The sequence below is a fragment of the Nelumbo lutea genome, chromosome 3, assembly GCF_056320005.1.
Source record: "Nelumbo lutea isolate HS-2025 chromosome 3, American lotus-T2T, whole genome shotgun sequence".
In the NCBI taxonomy this organism is placed as follows: domain Eukaryota; kingdom Viridiplantae; phylum Streptophyta; class Magnoliopsida; order Proteales; family Nelumbonaceae; genus Nelumbo; species Nelumbo lutea.
This window is the reverse complement of record NC_142686.1, coordinates 114,331,581-114,357,030: the sequence shown is the minus strand read 5'-3', so window position 1 is coordinate 114,357,030 and position 25,450 is coordinate 114,331,581. Positions and strand designations below refer to the sequence as shown.

The 25,450-nt window shown below is 39.3% G+C and overlaps 1 protein-coding gene across 9 annotated transcripts; it reads left to right on the top strand.

Moving 5' to 3' along the window:
- Positions 1–330: 330 nt before the first annotated feature.
- On the top strand, positions 331–25,450 carry LOC148867783 (long chain acyl-CoA synthetase 1-like). Of its 9 annotated transcripts, XM_088981132.1 has the most exons (21): positions 569–703; positions 864–1,064; positions 1,724–1,975; positions 2,322–2,385; positions 2,525–2,614; positions 2,732–2,788; positions 2,882–2,930; positions 13,272–13,348; positions 13,444–13,483; positions 13,580–13,674; positions 15,308–15,475; positions 16,236–16,346; positions 16,497–16,584; positions 16,684–16,750; positions 16,859–16,934; positions 17,291–17,408; positions 18,059–18,304; positions 18,395–18,534; positions 18,647–18,829; positions 24,967–25,086; positions 25,176–25,450. In XM_088981132.1, exons 3-21 carry the CDS (start codon positions 1,776–1,778, stop codon positions 25,221–25,223), a joined length of 2,037 nt encoding a protein of 678 aa, XP_088837258.1. In that variant the 5' UTR covers positions 569–703; positions 864–1,064; positions 1,724–1,775; the 3' UTR covers positions 25,224–25,450. The 9 variants fall into 9 exon arrangements, with proteins under 9 accessions (XP_088837261.1, XP_088837258.1, XP_088837257.1 ...); XM_088981135.1 differs by lacking the exons at positions 569–703; positions 864–1,064 and adding an exon at positions 331–531; XM_088981131.1 differs by having other exon boundaries at positions 613–1,064.

Genomic DNA, 25,450 nt, shown 5'->3' with positions numbered 1-25,450 from the left:
ATGGCACCCCAGTCCTGTGGGGCCAAAGCCGCATCGCAAGGGAAAATTTTGGCTGTTGAACGTTATCACTTATTAGGCACGATACACCACACATTATCATAGGTGGGGTAAAAAGGTAATTATACTCAATATTCTTTCGAGCAAATACACAAGCAAGGGATTCAATGGGTTGACGTGTTTAGGCATGATACCTCATACATTGTTTTTGTCAAAGTTACATTTTACTTTTACATCAATTTTCGATGTTTAAATAGAATACACTCCGTCTTTCTAAAAAAAAAACACTCCATCCAAACACTGATAAAACTGGATCGGAGTGTTTAATTACACGGCAAACAAACGCAGCATTATGTTTGCACCGGTCCACAACTACCGGCTACCGAGAAGAGATTACAGCCCCAAATCATGAACATCTCTCGTGTTGACGTAGGAGAGATGTTCCCAATGCACGGTTGCACTTTGTTTTGGGTAGCAGATACGGAGTCAGTGCATCGTTCGTGAATTTAAGTACTCTCAAACCGGCAAACATGGGTACATTACTACATTGATTGATTTCTTTATTCTATTCACCGTTTTTACCCGTCAATGAATTCAAGAATAGCTAGTCGATAGAGAGATTTCAGCATCGTCAAACATCTGAACTCACAGTAGTTATGGACCTAAGGTCATTGACCGACATGGCGCGAGCACTCTGCTCGGTCCTGTAAGTTGGCAACTTACATGCTTTCTCTTGTTCTGAGTTTTTATTTTCCTCCCAGACTTAACGGTGTAATAAATACGTATCTATCTCTTTTGAGTTTTGGCATTCGAAAGTTTATTTATAGAATTATTGATGAACGACAACTCTGCTCGTGCTCGCTCAGTTGTAATTTGCAACTTACCTCCTCCGTCTGAGGGTGGATTAACGTCTGTAATCGCTTTTGAATGAAGAGCAATGGAAACGAGTATTCAGTCACCTGTTTCAACTACCATATTAACATTACCGACGACTTCGTTCTATAAATTCGAACCAACTAGCCGTAGCCGAACGCACACATCGTATGACTTCAGGGTTGCTCTTTTCTGTAAGTCATTTTCTTTCTTTCTTCTTCTTCCTATTTTCACGCTCTGATATCGTTGGGGTGAATACTGTGTCTCTATGCGTATGTCTTTCAATGGTAATTTCAGCGGTTATCCGATCTCGTGTCTTCTGCTACTTGGTTTTTGTTCGTTTGTTTGCGACAATCGTAACTTAGTTACGGCTGTTTCAGACTTTCAGTGATGGTGATATGTCTGTTGTCGGACTTACGTCCGAGTTGTTAGAAATTCGTATAGTTCCACCTGTTTCCATGGACTTTTCTCAAACAGTGGTCTTGCTCAGAGGTGTTTGATGTGAAACCAAATATATCCATGTTTACTATTTCTTCCCTGTTTTTTTTTATTAAACGATTAGTCTCACGCACGATGAGTTAAGCTTCTAGTTTCAAAGGGGGGGGGGGGTGTTCTTAGTTCATATATTTACTATATTTATTTTAATTTCCCTGCCTTTTCGAGTTTAATCTGTTCTTTTCTCAGTTTCTGTATGCTATCACTGTCTAAGTTCCCAAGTTTGACTGTTTTTAGGACGTCTCGTTTATAACATTTCTTTTAATTGACGTTTTATCATGGCTATATTATTTGATTTTTCTTCTTATTTCTTCATTTCTTTTGTGTGTAGTCACTGTTTATTTACTTCTTTCTTAAGGGTCCCTGCTGTGGTGTATTGGTGTTGGGCTGTTCAGGGTCCGCAATCGAGGATGATGAAGGCTTTTTCAGCGGAGGTAAAGAAAGTAAAGCTAGGGCAAGATGGTTTGCCATCAGTTCTTGCTGCTCAGGTGGAGAATGGAAGGGAAGGACGATATGGCATGCCGTCAGTTGGCCCGGTGTATAGGAATCTACTATCCAAGAATGGCTTTCCACCGGATTATGACATGAGTAATACATGGGATATTTTCAGGTAATATTGAAAGATACACATATATCATTCTGTCTAGTATTCTGATTCCTACTTAGTACTTACTGATGAAGTAGCTGAAGAACTCACACCAAAGTTTGACTTTTTCATATTTGATTACTTGCACTAAGAGAGTGATTAACTGCTGACACATTGAGAAAACTAGAATGCAGATTTGGAAGAAAAAAGTTTTTGTTGAGAATTTTAGGATTATATGAACCACGTTCCTTATTAAGGTGGTTTCAAGGCATCTTTGTTATCATTATGTTTTATTCTTTGATTTTAGATCAATGATGAACAATTCTCCTGTAGTGGGTTTATTTAGCAACAACATGGTCCTATTTTGCAGGAATTCTGTAGAGAAATATCCTGGAAATAATATGCTTGGGTGGCGTGAGTACAAAAATGGGAAGGTAAGTCCTGTTTAAGCTACACAGTTTTTCAGAAAACTTCAGACTATTTAACCCTGAGATGTTGCTCATTTCTTTTTCTTTTGTTCTTTTCTTTTGCTTTTTTTTTTCTAAATGTTCAATGAATTTATTTGGTCTTCAGCTAGGGCCCTATGTGTGGAAAACTTATAAGGAAGTATATGAAGAGGTTTTCAATATTGGTTCTGCATTGCGGGCATCTGGTGCTGAACCTGTAAGCATTTATATCATCTAAGACCCTTGTGATGGAACCTCCAGGTAGAAAATTGATTTTCCTCACCCTTTAATGGTCATACTCAAGAGTCAATTCAATGATTTTGTTTTGTGAAAGGGTTCCCGGATTGGAATATATGGTTCAAACTGTCCTCAATGGGTTGTGGCAATGGAGGTCTGTATGGTTGACAATTTTTTTTATTAATATGCATTAATCTGTTTTTTTTTTCTGGATATGCCATGTCTAATTGGTTTGTTTCTTGTGCAGGCATGTAATGCTCACAGTCTAATTTGTGTGCCTCTTTATGACACCCTTGGTAATTCTTTCTGCATGGTTTCACCACTCAGTTTTGCATTATACCCATCTTTACTAGCTTTTTTTATATGGTTAAATTACTTATACCTCTCTCTGGTGTACTTATCAACTTACCCCTTTGGCTCATTTTCAAAAGAGTACAAATACAAATATGTTCAGTACAAACAGATACAAAATACTAGGTTTTGCACTCTACATATTTGTATTTGTACCCCTTCCAAGGCTCAGTTTAGAAGGAGTACAAATACAAAAATGTAGAGTACAAATCTATGCTTTTGTATGCATTTGTACTGTACATATTTTTATTTCTCTTTTCAAATTGAGCAACCTTCTAAACTGAGCCTTAAGTTTTAATGTGGGGAAGGTGCATGCTATTTAAAACATTTCAAAGTTCATTCTCCCTTTTTTGGCATATTTTTGTATATTATATGGACAAAAATGCCCTTATTAAGCTTCTTGAAGGTACAATTTTTTTTTTTCTTCCATAATATTCAGGTGGGAATGAAAATTTAAAAACAGGTTAAGGAGAAGAATAAAGTAGAATAAAAAATTGAGATGTTAAGATCTTATTTAATGTTTTGCAAATGAGGGTAGTTTTATCAATTTAAAGATACATATTTTGGAAGCAAAACTAACACTTTCTTGTTAAAGGCATTTTAGTAAAATAACTATTTATGTCTTTATTCTTGCTTCCATTAACAACCCCCCTGTAGTTTCATGGTCCAAGCAATATGAGTTATTAGGAAAACCTAAGTAGATTATTTGAACAAAATCCCAGGGGAAGTTACAATTTACCCTTTATATTATCCTATATTAATTGTTTATAGAAGTGATTTTATATACTCTAATAAGCAGTGTTGTCAGTCATAATACTTATGTTAAGAATCTCTAATAAGCTATAATATTTAATGTTTTAGGCTTGTTTTAATATAATGTAGCTTTAAAAGATAATCTAGAACTATTTGCTTATTTTTCTTTTTTTTTGTACTTTTATTTGAGAGAGAGTTAAATGGTTGAACACCAATGGAAAAACCAGTTTTATATCCAGTTTGAGTCTTGTTTGTCTCATTTGAATGTCTGCAATCCCTATGTTTTAGGCTTGTATGCATGTGCAAGGCGTTTGGTGCAAAATTATTGTAGAAACTCCCCTATTTTGTTAGAAAGATTGGGAGTAGGAGTCTGCTGTGCAAAGTGTGCAAGATTAACAGGGCATACAGGGTTAACTGGTGTATGGTAAAACTACAAACACTAGGATGGATTATCACACAGGCAATAAATTGACTTTTTAGACTTTATTGGGGTCCTGGAAACTAAAAAAGGTGGGAATACCTTGTAAACCAAACATGGATTTGATCTAGTAGTAAGCAAATAGATAAATAAATTATTGCTTGGTCTAGGCTTATGGTCTTGAATTGATAGAGATTAGTTCCTAAAGTTGTTGGTTTACTAGTGAGGGTTTAGAGCTTAGATAAATCAGCTCAAACAGGCTGTTCAGATAGTACAAAGACCGAGACAGATGAAAAAATAGGGTTCATATGACATTGATGCATGGTTTGAATGAAAAATAACAGTTAAAGTGCACAACCCTGGTCCTGGTGGAGCAGTTGTTGACTTTTCTTGATAAGCAATGTGGATTGCATAGCATATGAAAGGGGCAAGTCCCAGTGAAAATGGTTCCTTCTAAAAGATAGATGGGTCATAGAATCATAGAATAGAATAGAGACTAATATTTTAACCAAATCTTCCACAGATCGGGTTTGTTCTTGATCTTCATGATTTCTCTTCTTCCATCAATTCCAAGCTAACATAATGTTAGAGAATAAAAACCTGTTCAGAGACCTCACCTAACAGCTTAATGTTCAATCCTCATCATCCCCACTATAATTAATTAAGTTTCAGCACAAGGTATGGGTGGCTTGTGCTTGTCCACGCTTCAAGCCCATTGGGCTTTCATGTGAGGGGGTGTGTTAGAGAATAAGAACCTATTCCGGGCATATCACCTAACAACTTAAGCTTTTAGGTTGAACAGTAGAGCATACACTAGAACATTTGGTTAAATAGGCTCTAACACCATCTCAAGGAACCGTTTGGTTAAATAGGTGAGGATCATACACTAGAACATTTGGTTAAATAGGCTCTGATACCATTTCAAGGAACCATTCAACCTAAAATCTTAAGCTGTTAGGTGAGGTACCTGAATAAGTATTTATTCTCTAACATGCCTCCTCATGCAAAATCCCATCAGGCATAAAGCATAGACAAGCACAGGTCCATCCATCTCTTGTTCTGAAATGTAGTTATTTATAGTGGGGGCAATGGGGATCGAAGACTAGACCACTTTGCTCAAAATAGGCTCTGAATAATTCAACCTAAAAACTTAAGCTATTAGCATTAGGTGAGGTCCTTGAGTAAGTTTTAATTCTCTAGCACGCTCCCTCACAAGAAAGTCCATCAGGCTTGTAGCATGGACAAGCCAGGCCCACCCATGCCCTGTGCTGAAACTTAATTAATTATGATGGGGACGGTGAGGATCAAACACTAGACCATTTGTTTAAATAGGCTTTGATACCATATCAAGGAACCATTCAACCTAAAAGCTTAAGCTGTTAGGTGAGGTACCTGAATAGGTGTTTATTGTTTAACACACCCCCTCACACAAAAGCCGATTGGACATGAAGTGTGGACAAGCACATGCCCAGTTGCCCACCCATACCTTGTGCTGAAATTTAATTAATTATAATGAGGGCAATGGGGATCAAACACTAGACCACTTGGTCAAAATAGGCTCTGATACCATCTCAAGGAACCATTCAACCTAAAAACTTACACATGCTCATCCATGTCCCAAATAAATTTGTGCACTTACAAAGAATAAGATCACACATAGACACATCAAACTGACTCAACTTTAGCAATGAATCAATAGTTTTTTTTTTCTCTACTGCCCGCGAACACAAGGTGCAGCCATTCAGAAAATTTCCACCAATTAACTGGTATTTTATCCACAGATGAGGTTCTGCCCAAGAAAAGAAAAAAAAAAAGAGAACATTTTGGATGGACAATGTGCTTTTCCAATGGACTCTGCTAGAATGTGCATATAATTAGAATTTATGAACTTTCTTTACAAGGTTTATCTCCAGAATGTTTTGCCCGGCTTGCTGGATAGACAAGGGTATCTTCTTCTGAGAAGCCAAGAGGTCAGATAAGGAAAGGTTTCGTGATTATTATGAGATGTAAATCAGTCCTCTAAATCTGATGTAAACTTGGGAAAAATTAGAAAAAAAGAGGAAGAAAAGAAGAGAACAGCAGTAAGAGAGAAGGAAGATGGAGAAAAGAGGAGGAAGAAGAAGAAGAGTTCGAATGTTCTTCCCTGCCTTCTCTAATCCTTTTACTAAACTTCAATCTTAACATAATTACAAGTATACCCTTAAGTGGGCGGCCAGCTAGGCAGTAACATAAAGAGAACTAGCAAAAGAAATAACAAGCCCATTAAGATAGGCCCATTAGCTAACAAAAGATACTAGGGCCCATTCAGCCCAGTCTCTTTACATTATGATCCAAAGCAAGTAATCCATGAAGACCTACCTCCTCCTGTTGCTTTCTCCAAGAAAAGAGTATTTGTGTTAACTACAATGGTTGTGGAATCTCAATATTAATCCTTGTTCCAAACACTGGAGCCTCACCAACTATTGAGCATGGTGGACCCTGTGTAATCTGTTGCATGCTGAAGTCCCATGGACCATAGGCTTCTAATGTCAACTATAATTTGGGTTACTATCATGTGCCATAGGGGCTTCAAAGGAAAAGAAAGTGGCATAGGACCAATAATCAAGCATATGGACTTCATAAAATCCAACTCCATGTTCTGGATTCTTAGTGGGTGCAATCAAAGGGCCTTGGATAAGGCCGTGGACTATTTTGTACTTGTCTACAGTTTGGTCCATGATCTTTTGTTCTGCAGGATGCCTCATCACTTGAAGTCTGCACAGAACTATACAGAGTTAGATGATTATAACTTCTCATTGTGTAGACATTCTCTTCTAGGCTATTCACCCTTTTAATTTCTTATTGGTAGGTTGTTCATGGTTTTCATCTAAAAAAATGAAAATAGAGATCAGACTGGTAAAATTATTCCATTGGATTGTAATTTGGAATTGAAAACCTTGTAGAAAGAATATGTTAGAGTAGTTGGTCTCTCCCTTGGTGTGTACCAAGTTTATTGATTGACCGTTTCTAGTAGTTGGTCTCTTCTAGGCTATTCACCTTTTTAATCACTTAGATTCATCCTTCATTTCCACTTCTTGGTAGGTTGTTCACTGTTAACAGGTGTATTATATGTACTGTACAAAGTCTTAGTACCCGCAGGGATATTTTCGTAATTATGTAGTCACATTGGTATGTACGGCCAAAACAGTATAAATAGAAAGCTTCACACTCAACTGAAGCTATGTTTTTTGATTGAGGCCTTAACTCGGCTGCCTCTTATTCTTCTTCCTCTTCTCCTTCTTCTTCTTCCTTTTCTTCTTCTTCTTTCTTTTCTTCTTCTTCTTCTTGGTCTCTTGCTCAACATGGTATCAGAGCAGGTCTGTCCAGGCCTGCTGCGAAGGAGCTATAGTTGCTGAGATCTCTCTCCACTGCTGCTGAGGAGCTATGGATCTGATGCTTGAAGACAAGGCTAGTTCTGCGGTTAATTTCCACTGCCGAGTAGGGCTCTACTACAAGTAAGCTGACTGTTCAACTTCCTAACACAGAAAAAGGGTTTGGCTACATGTACGTTTTCTGGTAACTGAGGTTGCTTCGACTAAGAGGACTGTAAAAACTATATCAGATGTTTGAAGGAAGGCTGTGCTGCCTATTGCTGAAGGGAAGTTCGAGTCATGACTGTGCTGCCTATTGCTGGTACTGAGAAAAAAGGGTTCGGCTACAGTATCAGGTGCTGGTACTGAACTGTTTTTTTCTGTTTATGGCTTCTTGCATGACTGTTAATGTCCCAAAATCTGAGTAGGGACTGTTCACCTTCCTCACGATTGTTTGTTGCCCTAGTCTGCTCCCTAAGGGACTGTTGATGAACCCTAGAACTTAAAGTGACTGTTCGGCTGCCCTGGAAAGAGGATATCAACCGATTAGGTGTGGTGAATCACCACTTGTATTGCTGTTCCTACTGTGTGTTTTTTTTTTTTTTGCTGAAGAAGCTGTATCAAAGTTGTGAACTGTAGGTCATTCAGACCTGGTTGCACTACATGTGCAGTTCGTATATTGTTCTATGGACTCCTACACAGTGTAGGTAATAAACCCTAGTACTGCTGCTGTAGTGTTTGTGCTTGGTTCTCTGTGAGGCCGAAAATCAGCAAGTGTCTAGTTGTGGACTGTTGCAGCTTTGTAAGACTGTGCATTGGTTTTGTGTACTTCTAAACCGAGAATCATGAGTAGTGAAGATTCAGCTACATCCGGAATCTCCACAATGCTGAACGGAATGAGTGGGAACAGTGACCTATCCTTCCCTATGGCTGTTGTTCCTCTTGACGGGTTAAACTACCTAGAGTGGTCAAGGGGGATCAAACTACACATAACTGCAAGGGGAAAAGTAGGCTACATAAATGGAAGAATCAAAGAACCACCCTCTGGAAATGCAGAACATGATAGATGGGATCAGGAGAACAGTATGGTCATGTCATGGCTGTTGATCTCCATGCAACCGCAAATAAGGAAGAACTTCATGTGGGCTGAAACTTCAAATGAGATCTGGGATCAGGCAAAGTCCACATATTCTGAACTTCGACACTATGCCAAAATTTATCAACTGCAAGCAGCTTCATCTACTTGTAAACAGGGGGAGAGGAGTTTATCAGTTTATTACTCTGACCTAACAACTGTTTGGAAGGAACTGGACCATTACCAGAATATTGAGTGGAAGTGTGAGGAAGATGCAAAATTGTATAATAAACTTGTCTCACAGCAAAGGGTGTTTGCCTTTTTACATGGTCTCAATCCTATCTATGAACCCATCAAAGTACAAATTCTGAGTTCTAAGGATCTTCCTTCAATTCAGGAGGTCTATGCTCTTGTCTAGTCTGAAGAGAGCAGAAGGAACTTAATGAACGGCACCGGAGGGGATGCAATTGTGTTGGTGGCAAAGGGGGGTCCCTCTACTAGTGGAGGACCTTCTTTCAAGAGAGGGGATTTCCAGAAGAAAGTAGAAGATGAGGAAAAATTGTGGTGCACTAATTGTCAGAAGCCCCGGCATACCAAAGATACCTGTTGGGACCTCCATGGGAAACCGAAGTGGGCTCAAGATTTACCTAAGAAGCAAGGTTCATATGGTAGTAGAAGACCCGGGCAGCAAGGTACCAAGAAACACCACATGGCCAATATGGTTACTCAGGAGAATCAGCCCTCCACCTCCACTGTGACTCAAACACCACATGGCTAACATAACTACTCTGGATCCGACCCAAGGGAGGATATTGTCAACTCCTTCCGTGACCATTTGGAGCTTTATGGTAGAACAATTCGCCAGATGGATGATCCTCCCACCACCTCTTTTGCATCCACATCAGGTAATCCTGCCACAACTTTCCATGTTGCTTCTCACGACCTTGACTCTCCATGGATCATTGATTCTAGAGCGTCAAAACACATGACTGGTATGTCCTCTTTCTTCCAAACTTATCACCCTCTTTTCGGAAGAGATAAAGTGAGACTAGCTGATGGATCATACTCTCTCATAGCTAGTCAAGGAACTCTATCTCTTCCCCTTGGCCTTACTCTTTCTAATGTTCTTCATGTTCCAAAATTTCCTATGAATTTGTTTTCAGTCAGTAGTGTTACAAATTCCTTAAACAGTTCCGTGACTTTTTTCCCTTCTTATTGTGTGATTCAGGATCTAGCCTTGGGGAGGACGATTGGTAGGGGTCGTACGGTTGATGGACTCTATATGCTGGAGAATACGACTGGTCTTCTTGTTATAGAGTCTATGAGTCAGTTCAGAAAGAGTAAAATGTATTTATGGCATTGTCGTTTGGGTCACTTGTCTTCTGAGTCATTGAAAGTTGTTTTTCCAGAACTGTGTAAGTCTGTGTCTGTTTATAATTTTTCTTGTCAAATGTGTCAGTTAAGCAAGCATTGTAGAACTCAATTTCTTCAAAGAAATAGTAAATCTGAGTTTCCTTTTCACATTGTGCATTCTGATGTGTGGGGCCCTATTACTTTACCTTCTGAGAGTGGCTACAAGTACTTCATTACCTTCATTGACGATTATTCCAGATACACTTGGGTATATCCAATGCGAACCCGTGACGAAGTACCAAAAATTATCCAAGACTTTCAGCAGATAGTCTTCACCCAATTTCAGACTGAAATCCAAATATTCCAATCAGACAATGCAAAAGAATTTTTTCATAGTGACCTCACGGAGTTCTTTGGTTCTCATGGCTCACTTCACCGGAGCTCTTGTGCCCGCACACCACAACAAAATGGTGTGGCTGAATGGAAGAACCGACACCTTCTTGAAGTGGCACGGGGTTTACTACTACACATGAATGTTCCCAAACGTTTTTGGCTTGAGGCTGTTCTTTGTTCTACATACCTCATTAACCGAATGCCCTCCTGTTGGTTAGAGTACAAAGCCCCACATCAGCTTCTCTTCCCTAAAGCCCCTCTTCTCTCTATCCCTCCTCGTGTTTTTGGTTGTCGGTGTTTTGTCCAAAACCTATCTCCCACCCAAGGGAAATTGGACTCTCGTGCTATCCCGTGCGTACTTCTTGGCTACTCATTCTCTCAGAAAGGGTATCGTTGCTTTGATCCTGTTTCTCGGAAATTCTTTGTCTCCATGGATGTTACCTTCTTTGAGGATGAACCCTTCTTTCCTGTTTCTCCTTAGGGGGAGTGTAGGTATGAGGAGAAATTGGTTCAACTTCCTCCTCTGCCTACTCCTTCTCCTTCTCCCCCTTCTCCCTTCGATCCTCCTTTCCGTGTTTTTTCTCGTCGTCGTAAAGGCCAACCAGATTCAAGAGCTGTGGAGAATTTAGAAGCCGTGCTTCAAATGCCATCAAATTCCTTGGGGGAAGATCATACTCATTCAGGTAACTTGACTCCCAACCTCCCTGTTGCTAATGATCTTGACCTTCCCATTGCCCACAGGAAAGGTGTTAGGTCGTGCACCACTAAACACCCCATTTCCAACTTTGTTTCCTATGAGAACATCTCACCTTCATTCCGTGCCTTTCTTACCTCCATTGACAGCTTCCCTATTCCCAAGAATGTGGCAGAAGCACTCTTAGTACCAGAATGGACAAATGCCATGAAGGAAGAAATTGATGCTCTTCATAAGAATGGCACGTGGGAACTCGTTGATCTCCCTAAGGGAAAGGATCCAGTTGGATGTAAATGGGTGTTCACTGTTAAGCATGGGGCTGATGGAACCGTGGAGAGGTATAAAGCTCGTTTGGTGGCAAAGGGTTTTACTCAAGTCTATGGGGTTGATTATGCAGAAACCTTTGCCCCTGTAGCCAAATTGAACTCTATTAGAGTCCTTTTTTCTCTCGCTGCCGATTTGAATTGGGATATACATCAGCTCGACATCAAGAACGCCTTCTTGAATGGTGACCTTGAAGAGGAAGTTTATATGGTTCAACCCCCCGGTTTTTTGGCTCAAGGAAGTGAACAAAAGGTGTGCAAGTTGAAGAAGTCTTTATATGGGCTGAAGCAATCACCAAGAGCTTGGTTTAGCAGATTTCATACTGCAGTACAGCAGAGGGGATACATGCAATGTTAGTCAGATCACACACTGTTTGTAAAAAGAGTAGAAGGTAAGATGGTTGCCCTAATAGTATATGTGGATGACATAATTGTTACTGGTGACTGGAAGGATGAAGTTCAAAGTTTGAAGGGCTTCCTTGCTACTCAATTCGAAGTGAAATATCTAAGACCCACCAAATACTTCCTTGGGATTGAGGTTGCCCGATCAAAAAGGGGTATCTTCATTTCCCAAAGGAAATATGTCCTAGATTTGCTTAAGGACACTGGAAAGATTGGGGTTAAACCAGCTGACTCTCCTATTGACCCCAACCTAAGTTAAGTGACAGCCAAGGTGAAACACTTAAGGATGTGAAGCAATTTCAGAGGCTTGTAGGGAGACTGTTGTATCTCTCTATGACTCGTCCAGACATAGCATATGCTGTTGGTGTCCTCAGTCAGTTCATGCATGCACCTAGGCCACCCCATCTTGAAGCCGCGGAGAGAGTTCTACGGTATCTTAAGAAGTTCCCGGGTGCTGGTTTATTATTCCAGAAACATGGACACTTGAGGGTTGAGATTTACACAGATGCGGATTGGGCTGGATCTCAAAGTGACAGAAGGTCTACTAGTGGTTACTGCACCTTTGTAGGAGGGAACCTTGTTACTTGGAGGCGTAAGAAGCAAACCGTGGTAGCTAAATCCAGTGTTGAAGCTGAGTACCGTGCAATGGCACACGGAGTAGCCGAAGGTATGTGGATAAATAATCTATTGGGAGAGTTGGGGTTTCCAGTTGGTAAACCCATGACTCTACTCTGTGACAACAAGGCTGCTATCAGTATCGCTGCCAACCCGGTACTACATGATAGAACAAAGCACATTGAAGTGGACAAGCATTTTATCAGAGAGAAAATCATCACAGGTGAAGTATGCACTCCATACATCAGCTCTGAAGACCAACTGGCAGACTTATTTACAACAGGGATAAACCACTCCAGACATCAAGGTCTCTGTGACAAGTTGGGCATGATTGATATCTATGCCCCAACTTGAGGGGGAGTGTTAACAGGTGTATTATATGTACTGTACACAGTCTTAGTACCTGCAGGGGTATTTTCGTAATTATGTAGTCACATTGGTATGTATGGCCAGAACAATATAAATAGAAAGCTTCACTTGACTGAAGCTATGTTTTTTGATTGAGGCCTTAACTCAGCTGCCTCTTATTCTTCTTCCTCTTCTCCTTCTTCTTCTTCTTTCTTTTCTTCTTCTTCTTCTTCTTCTTGGTCTCCTGCTCAACATTCACCATTTCTAGTTTATGGTTGTCTAAAAGAAAGCAGTAGAGATTATACAACTAATATTGTCTTATTGGGTTGGAATATGGCATTGGAGACATTCTAGAAAGAATCTTTTAGATTGGTTGGCCCCCCCTGGGTGTATTACATGCTTATCGATAGGATGATGATGGACCATGCTTAGGTTTACTTGTGGATGTTCTAGATTTCCTCTTGCTTTGCTGCTTTTTTCCATGTTTCATTTTTAAATGTCATTCTTTCTAAGATATTTCAGGTGATTTATTTAAATCCTCTATGATCTCTTATCTATGCAGGCCCAGGGGCTGTTAATTTCATTATAGAGCATGCAGAGATAGATTTTGTTTTTGTCCAAGATAAGAAAGTGAAAGAAGTGAGCAACTTCTTTATCTTTAGTTCTTTACACAAGTATAGTTTTCTTTTACAAGCTGCCTCATATTAATGGGTGATGTCAACTTTTATTTGCAGCTTCTGAGCCCTGATTGCAAATCTGCTCAACAGCTCAAATGTGAGCATTTTTCTGACTAGGGGAAAATCTTTTTTTTTGGTGCAACTGATGGAATTGGTTTGTATGACATTTCGTAGTTTCTTCTTGTGGCTACAGCAATAATCTGCTTTTCTTCATTCACAAGTGAAGTGAAAGATGATCTCGTCAACACTGGAAAGAAACCATACTCCTGGAATGAGTTCCTTCAGATGGTTAGCTTTTCAACTGTATTTTAGTATTTAGTAAACCAAATTATGGAATGATGTTTCGTATTAGTATAATGGAGAATGTAATGGTAAAGTCGGGGCTGGCAAGCGTGAGATTACAGATCCAAGTCTGAGATCAGACACTGTGTGTAAAAAATTCCAATGGTTAGGTCCCTATTCATTACAGAGTCCACCCCTCCCAAGACCCCAGATATCTTGGGCCAACATTGAGAAATGACCTTATTTTTTTCCTTAGTCTCTAATGTAAGTGACAAATCATGTTTTCATTCTACATAGTATCTCCTCTAAACATATAAAAATTGAAGGGGTATCTGAGAAATGAACTATCATACAGTTTGTACAAATGCCCACAGGAAGAACTGGTAGAGCAATATCTGTCAGAAGGTGAAGAGGGTATCTTTATTCATGTCTTTCTGTGATTTATGGTTTTTATGTAGAAAGTTAATTTATTGTCCCAATAGTTGTATTCTATGGTATTCTGATCAATTACATGTCCCCATTTTACTTGCCTTTAGTCATAGAAGACCATGCCTACATATGGTCCTTCTTGAGGTTTCAAATACTTTTTAACATAGGTGTTCATAAAATGCTCTCTCTCTCTCTCTCTGTCTATATATATACGTGTGTGTGTGTGTGCGCGTGCGCGCACACGCACACGCGTGCTTGTGTGAAAAGGTTTCCTTATTGGATCGAGTAAAGAACTTCCCTACACACTCCTACCTATTTCTGCTGTGTAAAAGGATCTTGTAGGCTGTAGCTGACTAGACTGTCCATAAGATAATGAACGAGCTGAATTGGTGATATCTTCATTCCTGTTCACATCAGTCCCATACACCACCTTGTACAATAATGCTTCCCTTAATGACTATTCAAATTTTCTATTTTTTAACTTAAAAAATTCCTTTAAATATATTATTATTTTGAATACATGGAAAGGTATTTTGGCTATTTTCCCCATGATTCATGATGAGAGAATAAAGTTATCTAAAATAAGTTGCCACAAGGTAGTCTCTTGGGCCATTATAACCTGAATCACCATACTAGTAAAGCTGCCCCATGTATATATGCCTATATGCATGTATGCACGGTTTAAATTTAATTTAAAATTTTGAAAGCTTGCCATTTCTTTCCAATTTAAACTCCCATTGAAATGAAGCAGAGCTGGAATTTGGTATACTTGTATATTTAAATGAATCAGGAAAGAATTGTACAAATATGGGTAAGGATAAGAGAAATAATAGCAATTATATGCATAATAGAGATGAAACAAAAATTAGAAGATACAAATGGGAAAATATATGATATCTTTTCTCTTGTTTCGTTCAGAATGTCAAAAAGTTACTAAAAGATATTATCTGGAAACCAAAATTTTAAGTTCTTGTATATATGGTTGTGTGAGTATATTGGGGTGAAGGTGTAATTTATTCAAATAATTAATTTGTCTTCTATTAATTGGATAATTAGTTTTTTTTTGGTGTTAGATTGTACTTCTCTGGGATCTTATACTTTCATACTGTTGCATGCACTTGGGGCATTGACATTTTCTGTTTATGGTATTATTCTTTGAGTCTTTTCTCTACTTTGTTTAACTTTATGTTGCATACCTGTTGTTAATCAGGGAAAAGAAAATCCGGTTGAACTTTCACCACCTCAGCCTTTCAGTATATGTACAATAATGTACACAAGTGGGACCAGTGGGGATCCAAAAGGTGTTATTTTAACACATGAAAGCATTGCAGCAAATGTGAAAGGAGTCGATCTATTCCTGGAACAATTTGAAGACAAGGTAAACATGCTAAAACATATATGATAGAATTGTCTATCTACCATATAATTGTTTCATAGATTTATCCACTATCTCTTGGTATGGTCATTATGATTAATAGTTTTCAAGTAACAACTCATTTATTTTAAATCTTCAGACTAAATATATGGTCCATGGTGGAAGTCTGGTATTTAGCTGCTAACACAACAGCAGTAACCTTGGAAAAAATAGGATGCATGTTACTTGGATTTGATGAAATCTGATATGGGGAGTTCCACATAACAAGAGTACTTCCTGATTTAACAGTCCTAACTCTTCAAGATTATTGACCTCACCAATTACCTTTCAACTATGTTTATTATTTATTTTCTTGTTTCATCACGATCAATAAGTTTGTTATTGGTTGGACGGATATGATTGTACTAAGTCAAATTTTACTTGGATGTTTTGGTTGGCACACTTTCAATGATGGTTAAGTTCTTAATTCTTCTGCCAATATTCTATTGAAGCATTGTTCTTATGCAACGTTACATTACAATTCTTGTAAGTTGGTTGTGTTGAACATGACTTTGTATTCACATTACACACATATGCTGACACTTCTGTAATGGAACATCTACTTTAGATCTTCTGAAGTTGGATATTTTATGTGAGTGTCAAGAAATGGTAGATTTTGATGTACTTGTAGGTTTCTATAGTATACTGATGGTCAGGTACTTCAGCTTCAGATTTCTTTTTATATTGTGTTTCCCTGACGTTTTGTGAGTTTTTCTACTGATAGATGACTGTGAACGATGTCTATCTTTCTTTCCTTCCTCTTGCTCATATCTTGGATCGCATGATTGAGGAATATTTCTTCCATAGGGGTGCTTCTGTTGGCTACTATCATGGGGTATACTGCTTGGAACTTATAAATTCATGTTTGAACTTCAAAACCCTCAAGTTTCTTTTTCATTCCACAACTATACACAAGTCTTTTTCTTTCAAGTCAAAAGACTCTTTCAATTAAAAGAATTTTGTTGATCTCATCTATTATTTGAAGGATATCAATGCCTTGAAGGATGACCTGATGGAGTTGAAGCCCACATTTTTTGCTGGTGTTCCTCGAGTTTTTGAGAGAGTGCGTGAAGGCAAGGAATTCTTTTTATTTTGCATCTTTTAGAATATTCTCTGTAGTTTTATTTTGAGTTATTTAGATTCATAATGAGTCAGATGCATCTTGATTTCAGGTGCAATGAAGACAATAGAAGAACTTAGTCCAGTAAAGAGGAAAATATTTGACATTCTCTACAAATAGTAAGTTAATTCACCTAGTTTTGTTTCTTATTCAGAAATAGCAGGATTTCCATAATTATATAAAACTAGTATAATATTGATACTGTTGTGTTTTTTATTGCAATACAGCAAACTTGCTTGGATGAGTTTAGGGTACAAACAGAAAAATGCTTCACCACTGGCAGACTTACTAGCATTTAGGAAGGTGCTATATGTCATCCTTTTGTGCTTGTTCTTATATTTGCAAAATTAAAATTAATTCTGGAAATTGCATATTATTAGTTACTTTATCATCTAGTAGTTCTGGATTCTTATGAGTACTGCAATCCACAGTATTTGAACTGTCTTGATGATAGAAGGAAATATTTTGGTTACAATTATCAAGATAGTTGTAGGATCCAAAGCTAATAAATCGATGTCTTCAAACACGTGACACTTCAATAAGGCGATACACTGGCTTTTAATATTTCCCTATAAAATATCCTTACCTTCCATGATTTCACATCTGGCTCTATGCAATTACTTCTCTGTCTATATAATTTAACTTTGTTGTGATTGTAGGTTAAAGCTGGGCTAGGTGGTCGGGTTCGATTAATTATATCCGGTGGTGCCCCATTGAACTCTGAAGTAGAAGAATTTTTACGGGTTACTAGCTGTGCTTTTTTCACCCAAGGCTATGGTATAAAATCTTGATCATCATCATCATTGTTTTCATTATCAATTACTAAAGTGGTGAATAAATAATTCATATGGTACTTAACTAAGGATTATGTGGTTGCCTGAGCTGAGAGAGACTGGCAGACTGCATTATAAATCAACATTAAGAGAGACTTTGGTTCACTTTAATGTGGAAAATTCTCTATTGTAACTGTTGGCCAATATGTCATTATCATTTGGCTCTTTTTGACTGATTTCAACAATTTGAAGTTATTTCTTGCATCTTTCTTGAATATCCATGTTTTTTGAGGATTTGTACTTGTCCGGAGCAATTTCACCATCTATATTAAAACATATCCTGCATGAGTAGGTATGCACTTTTTGCTTGGTGTTATTATGAGCCACCCTTGTTTTTGCTTGGACTGTATTATATGTTTGTCTTGAGGGATATGCTTCTTTAATACCTTTAGGTATTTGTAAGTGTATGACATGCAAAATTAAGTCACCAGGAGAGGTTATGACTCATCCATGCTTTAAGTTTCTTCACTAATTTGTATGTCTTTTAATTTTTACCAAAACACCAAGCTGAAATTATGAGAGAATCTTGTCCAGCACATAGGTCATACTTTGAATTGCTTGGGAATTTCATCCAGTATTTTGTGGCTTGTTCAGGATTAACAGAGACATGCGGGTTGGCAACAATGGGCTTTCCAGATGTAATGCCAATGTTTGGCAGTGTTGGCATTCCGTCTGTATACTGTGACTTACGCCTCGAGGAAGTTCCAGAGATGGGCTACAATCCACTTGGGAATCCTCCACGTGGTGAGATATGTGTAAGAGGGAAAACAATATTTTCTGGATACTATAAAAATCCTGAACTGACAAGGGAATCAATCAGAGATGGGTGGTTTCATACAGGTTGAGATCATTATTTCTTCTAAGGTGCTGGTTTTTAAACAGAAGATTTATGGTTTCATTTCAAATTTAATTCTCCTCTATGCCTCTCAGGAGATATAGGTGAACTGCTGCCTAGTGGAGGTCTAAAGATTATTGATAGAAAAAAGAATATTTTCAAACTCTCTCAAGGGGAGTATGTTGCAGTTGAATATTTGGAGAAAGTCTATGCTTTTGCCCCTATTGTTGCAGATGTGAGTGCTTTTCTTAAATTTTTAATTTACTGCTTGAAAAAATCTCTTCTGGCCAGGTCTTCAACCAAGATTAACGTTCCTAAAAAGTAGCTTCTTGATCTTATTATTTAAGATATGGGTGTATGGAAATAGCTACAAGTCGATGCTAGTAGCAGTTGTCATACCACATGAAGACAATACCAGGAAGTGGGCAGAATTAAATGGTCAAAAAGGTTCCTTCTCTGAATTATGTTCACTTGATCATCTGCGGAACTATGTTCTCCTAGAGCTAAAGTCTGTAGCAGAGAAAAACAAGGTAATACTTTGTATATTTATAAGTTGAACTGGGTGCATGTATCTGCTTTTTACTCTATGGTTAATTTCCTGTTATTTCACTACTTGTGCTTCTTTAGCATTGTTAGAATTCGGGTCTGCCTTAGAGTTCGGCCTGACTGAGTTCAGTTATGTAGAAGAAGAAAGAGTGATAGAGAAAGAAAGAGAGAAAGAGAGAAGAGAGAATTCTGGTTCGAACTGAAAGAGTCAACTTGACTTCTCCCATTCGGCCAGTAAGTATTTATATTATTATTAAAACATAACTGAAAAGACCTATGTGCCCTTACTTAAGTTAAGAGCACATATTTCAACACAACATTACAGATCAGCAACATCAATCAAGGTATAAAGACAGAAATACCCCTACGCTAACACTCCCCCTCAAGCTGGTGAGTATATATCATATACTCCCAGCTTGTTACATATGTAGTCCACTCTTCCCTGACTCAAGCCTTTTGTAAATAAGTCAGCCCACTGATTTCCTGTATTAACATGTGTAGTGTCTAGCTCTCCATTCAGCACCTTCTCCCTCACAAAGTGAGAGTCAACCTCAATGTGCTTGGTTCTTTCATGAAACATTGGATTAGAGGAGATATGAACTATAACCTGATTATCACAATAGAGCTTCATTGGAGTGTTAATGTTGTACCCTACTTCCTGTAGAAGGTTCCTTAGCCACACTAATTCACAAGCGGTATGCGCCATAGCCCTATATTCTGATTTTGCACTGCTTCTTGCTTTTCCATGTCACCAGGTTACCTCCTAGAAACGTGCAATAGCCTGTAGTAGACCGCCTATCAGACATAGAATCGGCCCAATCAGCATCAGAATACCCTTCTATTTCAAGTTTTCCCCCACTCTTGTATATCAGACCGCAACCCGGGGCCCCTTTTAGATACTTCACAATTCTCAGAACCGCATTCCAGTGAGGAGTCAGAGGTTTTTGCATGAACTGGCTTACCACACTAACTGCAAATGAGATGTCTGGTCTAGTAATGGTTAGGTAGTTCAGTTTGCCCACAAGTCGTCGGTATCTGCCAGGGTCTTCAAACACTTCACCCATATCACTACTTAGCTTGGTATTTGTATCCATGAGTGTTTCAGCTGGTTTGGCACCCAACAAGCCTGTTTATTCCAGCAAATCAAGCACATACTTCCTCTGGCACAGGTTAATCCCATACTTGGATCTTGCTACCTCTATCCCCAAGAAGTACTTTAGTTTACCCAGTCCTTTGTCTGAAAGTGATCCTACAGATAAGTCTTCAGCCTATCAATACCAATGTTATCATTCCCAGTAATAACAATATCATCTACATACACCACCAACAGTATTTTTTCTCCCAGAGAGTTATGACTAAATACAGAATGGTCAACCTTGCACTGTTTCATGCCAAACTTCTTTACCACCTCACTGAACCTACCAAACCATGCTCGAGGAGACTGTTTAAGCCCATATATAGCCTTCCTTAGTCTGCACACCTTACCATCCTCCCCCTGAGCAACAAACCTTGGAGGTTGCTCCATGTAGACCTCATCGAGTAAGTCTACCATGCAAAAAGGCATTCTTGATATCAAGCTGATATAGTGGCCACTCATACATGGCTGCAAGAGAGATCACAACACGAACTGACCCTATCTTAGCAACCGGTGAGAAGGTCTCTATGTAGTCAATGCCATAGGTTTGGGAGTACCCTTTTGCAACTAATCGCGCTTTCAGGCGTTCAACACTACCATCAGGCAGGTACTTAACCGTATAAACCCACTTACAACCAACAGCTTGCTTCCTAGGAAGAAGAGCAGCGAGGTCCCAAGTATGACTATGATGAAGGGCTGAGAGTTCTTCTTCCATGGCACGGCACCACCCTGGAGAGGCAAGGGCTTCCTGGACATCTTTAGGAACAATAACTGATGATAACAGGGTAACAAACTGGCGATGGGAAGCGGAAAGGTGAGTAAGAGAAACATAATTAGAAATGGGATGAAGGGTGCAAGTACGTTTACCTTTCCGCAAAGCAATCGGTAGATCAATCTCAGATGCCAAGTCGGGTTCTGGTGCCGGATCCGTCGATGGAGATGTAGCCGGAGGAGTAGTATCCGGTGCACGTGGGCGATGTGTATACACATGACGGATAGGTGGGCATTCAACAGGTGGTGGCATCGGAGGCAAGGATTTGGTCACAACTGGAACAAACTGAGGATCGACAACGGGAAGTGGAAGGGGAGGAGGTGATGAGGAGGAAGAAGCATCACCAGACCCCAAAAAGAACGGAGTAGACTCAAAGAAACTGACATCAGCACACACAAAGGACCGTCGAGAACCAGGATGGTAACACCTATACCCTTTTTGGGTCCGAGAATAGCCAAGGAAGATGCACTTGAGAGAACGGGCATCAAACTTGTCGTTCCCAGGACCCAGATGATGGACAAAACAGACACACCCAAAAACTCTCGGCGTAAGAGGGAACGGAGACAAAGAGGGAAACAAGACCTGAAACGGAGACTAACCATCAAGGATGAACGTGGGCATCCGATTAATCAGAAAACAAGAGGTAAGCACTACATCACTCCAAAAAGGTTTGGGAACATGCATGTGATGCATTAGGGATCTTGTTGTTTCAAGGAGATGGCGATTCTTTCTCTCAGCCACCCCGTTTTGTTGTGGGGTGTAGGTACACGAGGCCTGATGTATAATGCCATGTTGGTCCAAGTATTCCTGAAATGATGAGGATAAATATTCGCGACCATTATCAAAACGAAAAACTTCGATGTGGGTACCAAATTGGTTACGAATTTCAGCATAAAATTTTTGGAAAATGGTAAACAATTCACTTCTTTCTTTCATTAAATAGAGCCACGTCATCCTTGAAAAATCATCCACAAAAATGACAAAATATCTGTATCCATTATATGACATTACTTTATAAGGACCCCAAACATCTGAATGAACTAAAGAAAAAGGACTCGACACACGGTTATCAACCCTAGAACTAAAGGGAACACGATGGTGTTTCCTAAATTGACACGACTCACAATCTAAAACAGAAAGCTGACTCAAGGACGGAACCAAGGACTTCAAGACTTTGAGCGACGGATGACCAAATCGACAGTGCCACTAGAGAGGAGAAAGAGATGACTGGAGAGCTGTTGAAGTTCTACCACCACCACTGTCAAGATAATACAGTCCACCTGCTTCATGCCCTCCACCAATCTTCATCCCCGTCTTGAGATCCTGAAAGACACACATAGAAGGATAAAAGGTAATGGAGCAGTTAAGTGATTTGGTAAGCTTACTAATAGACATAAGGTTAAAAGGCAATTTAGGAACATACAGAATTGATGAGAGGGATACAGGATCTAGGTCAACATTACCAACACCACAAATTGAGGATGTGGAACCATTAGCAAGGGTGACAGATTGTGATGTTGAGCAATGAGATAAGGAGGAAAACACACCTGGAGTTCTAGTCATGTGATCGGAGGCTCCAGAGTCAATGATCCAGGGATTGGGTGTAGATGCCAAACAAGCCATACCTGAGTGAGCAAAAGTTGTCGTGTTCTGCTGTGATTGGATAAACCCCTTATATTCATCACGGGGAACACTCACCATCTCCTTCATGGGACCATCTGTGGATGTAGGAGGCAACTGGTCAAACGAATGATTCTCCTGTTTAAAGCTGGAACTTGAGTCACCGGTTGCGGCATGATTGGCCCAGGTTGAGGGAGGACCATGTAAATCATAACAATAGTTGATGGTATGTCCATCCATACCACAATGAGTGCACTTCCTCGGGCCTGAGCTACGTCCTCTACCATGGGCTCCCCCTGAATCTCTGCTCCCAGTACGACCACCACCACGATTATAAGGTGACCCACCATTGCCACTTCGGCCATATGCAAAACCACTACCAACACCATGGCCAGACTGAGCTCCCCGAGCTCCACCTCTACCACCACGACCTCTCGATGCAGCAAAGGCCGATCTATCTGAGATATTAGAGTTCTCAGTAGATCCGATAGAAATCCTCCGAAGTCGAGCAAATACCTCTTCTAGGGACGGAAGAGCTGATCCCCCTAATATCTGAGCCCGTACTGGTTCATATTCAGACTTTAGTCCCACAAAAAATCTAGTCACATCTAGTTGCCCTCTCTATTGTTGCTGAATCTTGACATCAGAAGTGAGAGGATGATAGACATTCAACTCATTACGTATGTTCCTCATGTTGGCATAGTACTCCTCAAGACTCTGATTGCCTTGTTGCAGATTAAAGTACTCTTGATAAAGCTGATAAACTCTGGTTGTATTGTCCTGCCCCGAATACAATTTTTTCGCATGGTCCCACACGTCTTTGGCAATATCAAGGAACATGAAGTTCACACTAATCCTGGGTTCCATACTGTTCCACAACCATGTGATGATCTGAGCGCCCTCTTGCTCCCAATCTTCATACTCGTGAGAGTCAGAGGAGGGTTTCTCCTCTCTGATATGTTTTACCTTCTTCTTTGCCTTTAGAAAGACTTCAATAGATTTAGCCTAAGGCACATAATTCTCTCCATTTAACTTAATGGAGGTCATCTGAACATTCAGGTAGTCTGTAGGCACCATCACACTGGGTTTATAATCATTACTGTCTCCCATTATGTTATCACCAATTCTGCACACTTGCTGAGTTCTATTATCACTGAAATCTGCACACTACACACCACTAGGTCACACCTGTCACACTGATTGCAGCACTAATTGTTGCTGGTATGTGTGCTCTTTACACCACAAACCCTGCTCCTACAACTACCTGAAATCTCACCACTATATGATCATATCTCTTCCTTCAACATGCATAAAGAAACCAGCATAAACCCTAGCGCTTACTGGCCGAAACACTAGCAAATGATCTGAAACACACCTCCTATTTAATCCATAACTGATATCAAGAACTGAAATCTCTTACCTTATCGCTGAAGTAACACCCATGCGAGCAGGAGAGCAGTCCACACACAACAGCCGCTTCACACACAACAGCCACACATGGTTCGGCCCTCTATTCTTCCTCTACTAGGAGAGGGCGATCTCAGAAATCACAGCAACCGACCACATACGACCTGATTGGAGGCATAGACCCCCAAGGGAAGAGGGCGGTCACTCATTTTCAGCCCTTTCCCTTATCTCCAATCGAACACAGAAAAAAAAGAGGAAAACCCTAGATAGGGTGCGCAGAGAATGAACCCTAGGCAAGCAGAAATCTAGGCAGATTTAACCTGCTCTGATACATGTTAGAATTCAGGTCTGCCTTAGAGTTCGGCCTGCCTGAGTTCAGTTATGTAGAAGAAGAAAGAGTGATAGAGAAAGAGAGAAAGAGAGAAAGAGGAAAGAGAGAATTCTGGTTCGAACTGAAAGAGTCAACTTGACTTCTCCCATTCGGCCAGTAAGTATTTATATTATTATTAAAACATAAATGAAAAGACCTATGTGCCCTTACTTAAGTTAAGAGCACATATTTCAACACAACATTACAGATCAGCAACATCAATGAAGGTATAAAGACATAAATACCCCTACGCTAACAAGCATTATGGTCATTTTATCTTATGTTTTAGCTTTTCTCCTTTGCATGCGTATTCCTTCCATAATTTTGGAGTTCAGGTTCTGTCTCAGAACATTCGGAGTCGACTTATCCAACTGGAAAGGGGTAGGATAGGCCATAATAGCTTTACTTTTTAACTTTTTGGTATTACCTTGGAATCTCACTGTTCCTAAACATCTAGAATATTGAAGTAGTTCATCTCCCATTTCTATTGCCACGTTCAGCTTAGTTAGTGCCCATCAAGAAATAACAAATTCACCAGCATAACCCATGCAAAAGAGAACCTCCCTGGGAATATCCTGTGTGAGTTCAAATTTGATACAGGTGGTTGGAATGATTAAAATGGTAATGGTGCTAGGCATGAGATTGCTTTCTTATTTCCTATTCAAGACAAAATAAATAGAGTAGCATCAGATCTATATGGATGTTTCCACAGATTTCAACTTTTTTTGTACAGTATTGAATGAAATACCAAAATATTTTTCTGTGAGAATATTTATTTCATTTGAATGACTTTATTTCTGCTTCACTTCAAAACCAGCTCCGAGGTTTTGAGTATATCAAAGGAGTTATTCTGGATTCCGTGCCATTTGAATTGCAAAAGGATTTGGTGACTCCTACACTGAAAAAAATAAGAGACAAACTGGTTAAACACTACCAGGTGAATAAATCATAGTCTTTCTTTTCAGTATTCTTATTCTTTATTCTAATACTGTAGTATTAAAAAACTCATCTCATAATATTGTGCAGGTAGAAATTGATAAGATCTATCAAAGTTTGACAGGAGGGAAATGTTAAAAGTTTTCAATTATCTAGATATTATTGGGTTGTTAACTCTGATTATGCAGCATATCAGCTAAAATGTAGAGTAGCTGTTCTCTGGCCCTCTTATCTTGTTTGCCTTGGCACTGTTTTCAGTCTGAAGGATGCATTTCTTTATCTTCCTATAATTGGTGATTGTAGAAGAAAGTGAATAAAGATAGAACTTTTGCATTAAATCATCAATAAAAGCATTTTGTTCAGCA

Bases quoted from the DNA above. Each gene is read 5' to 3' on its own strand.
- LOC148867783 (XM_088981128.1), top strand. From the start codon at position 1,644: ATGGCTATATTATTTGATTTTTCTTCTTATTTCTTCATTTCTTTTGTG. The intron at 13,349-13,443 runs GTGAGCAACTTC...TTTTATTTGCAG, and splicing joins AAGATAAGAAAGTGAAAGAA to CTTCTGAGCCCTGATTGCAA. The intron at 13,484-13,579 runs GTGAGCATTTTT...TTGTGGCTACAG, and splicing joins ATCTGCTCAACAGCTCAAAT to CAATAATCTGCTTTTCTTCA.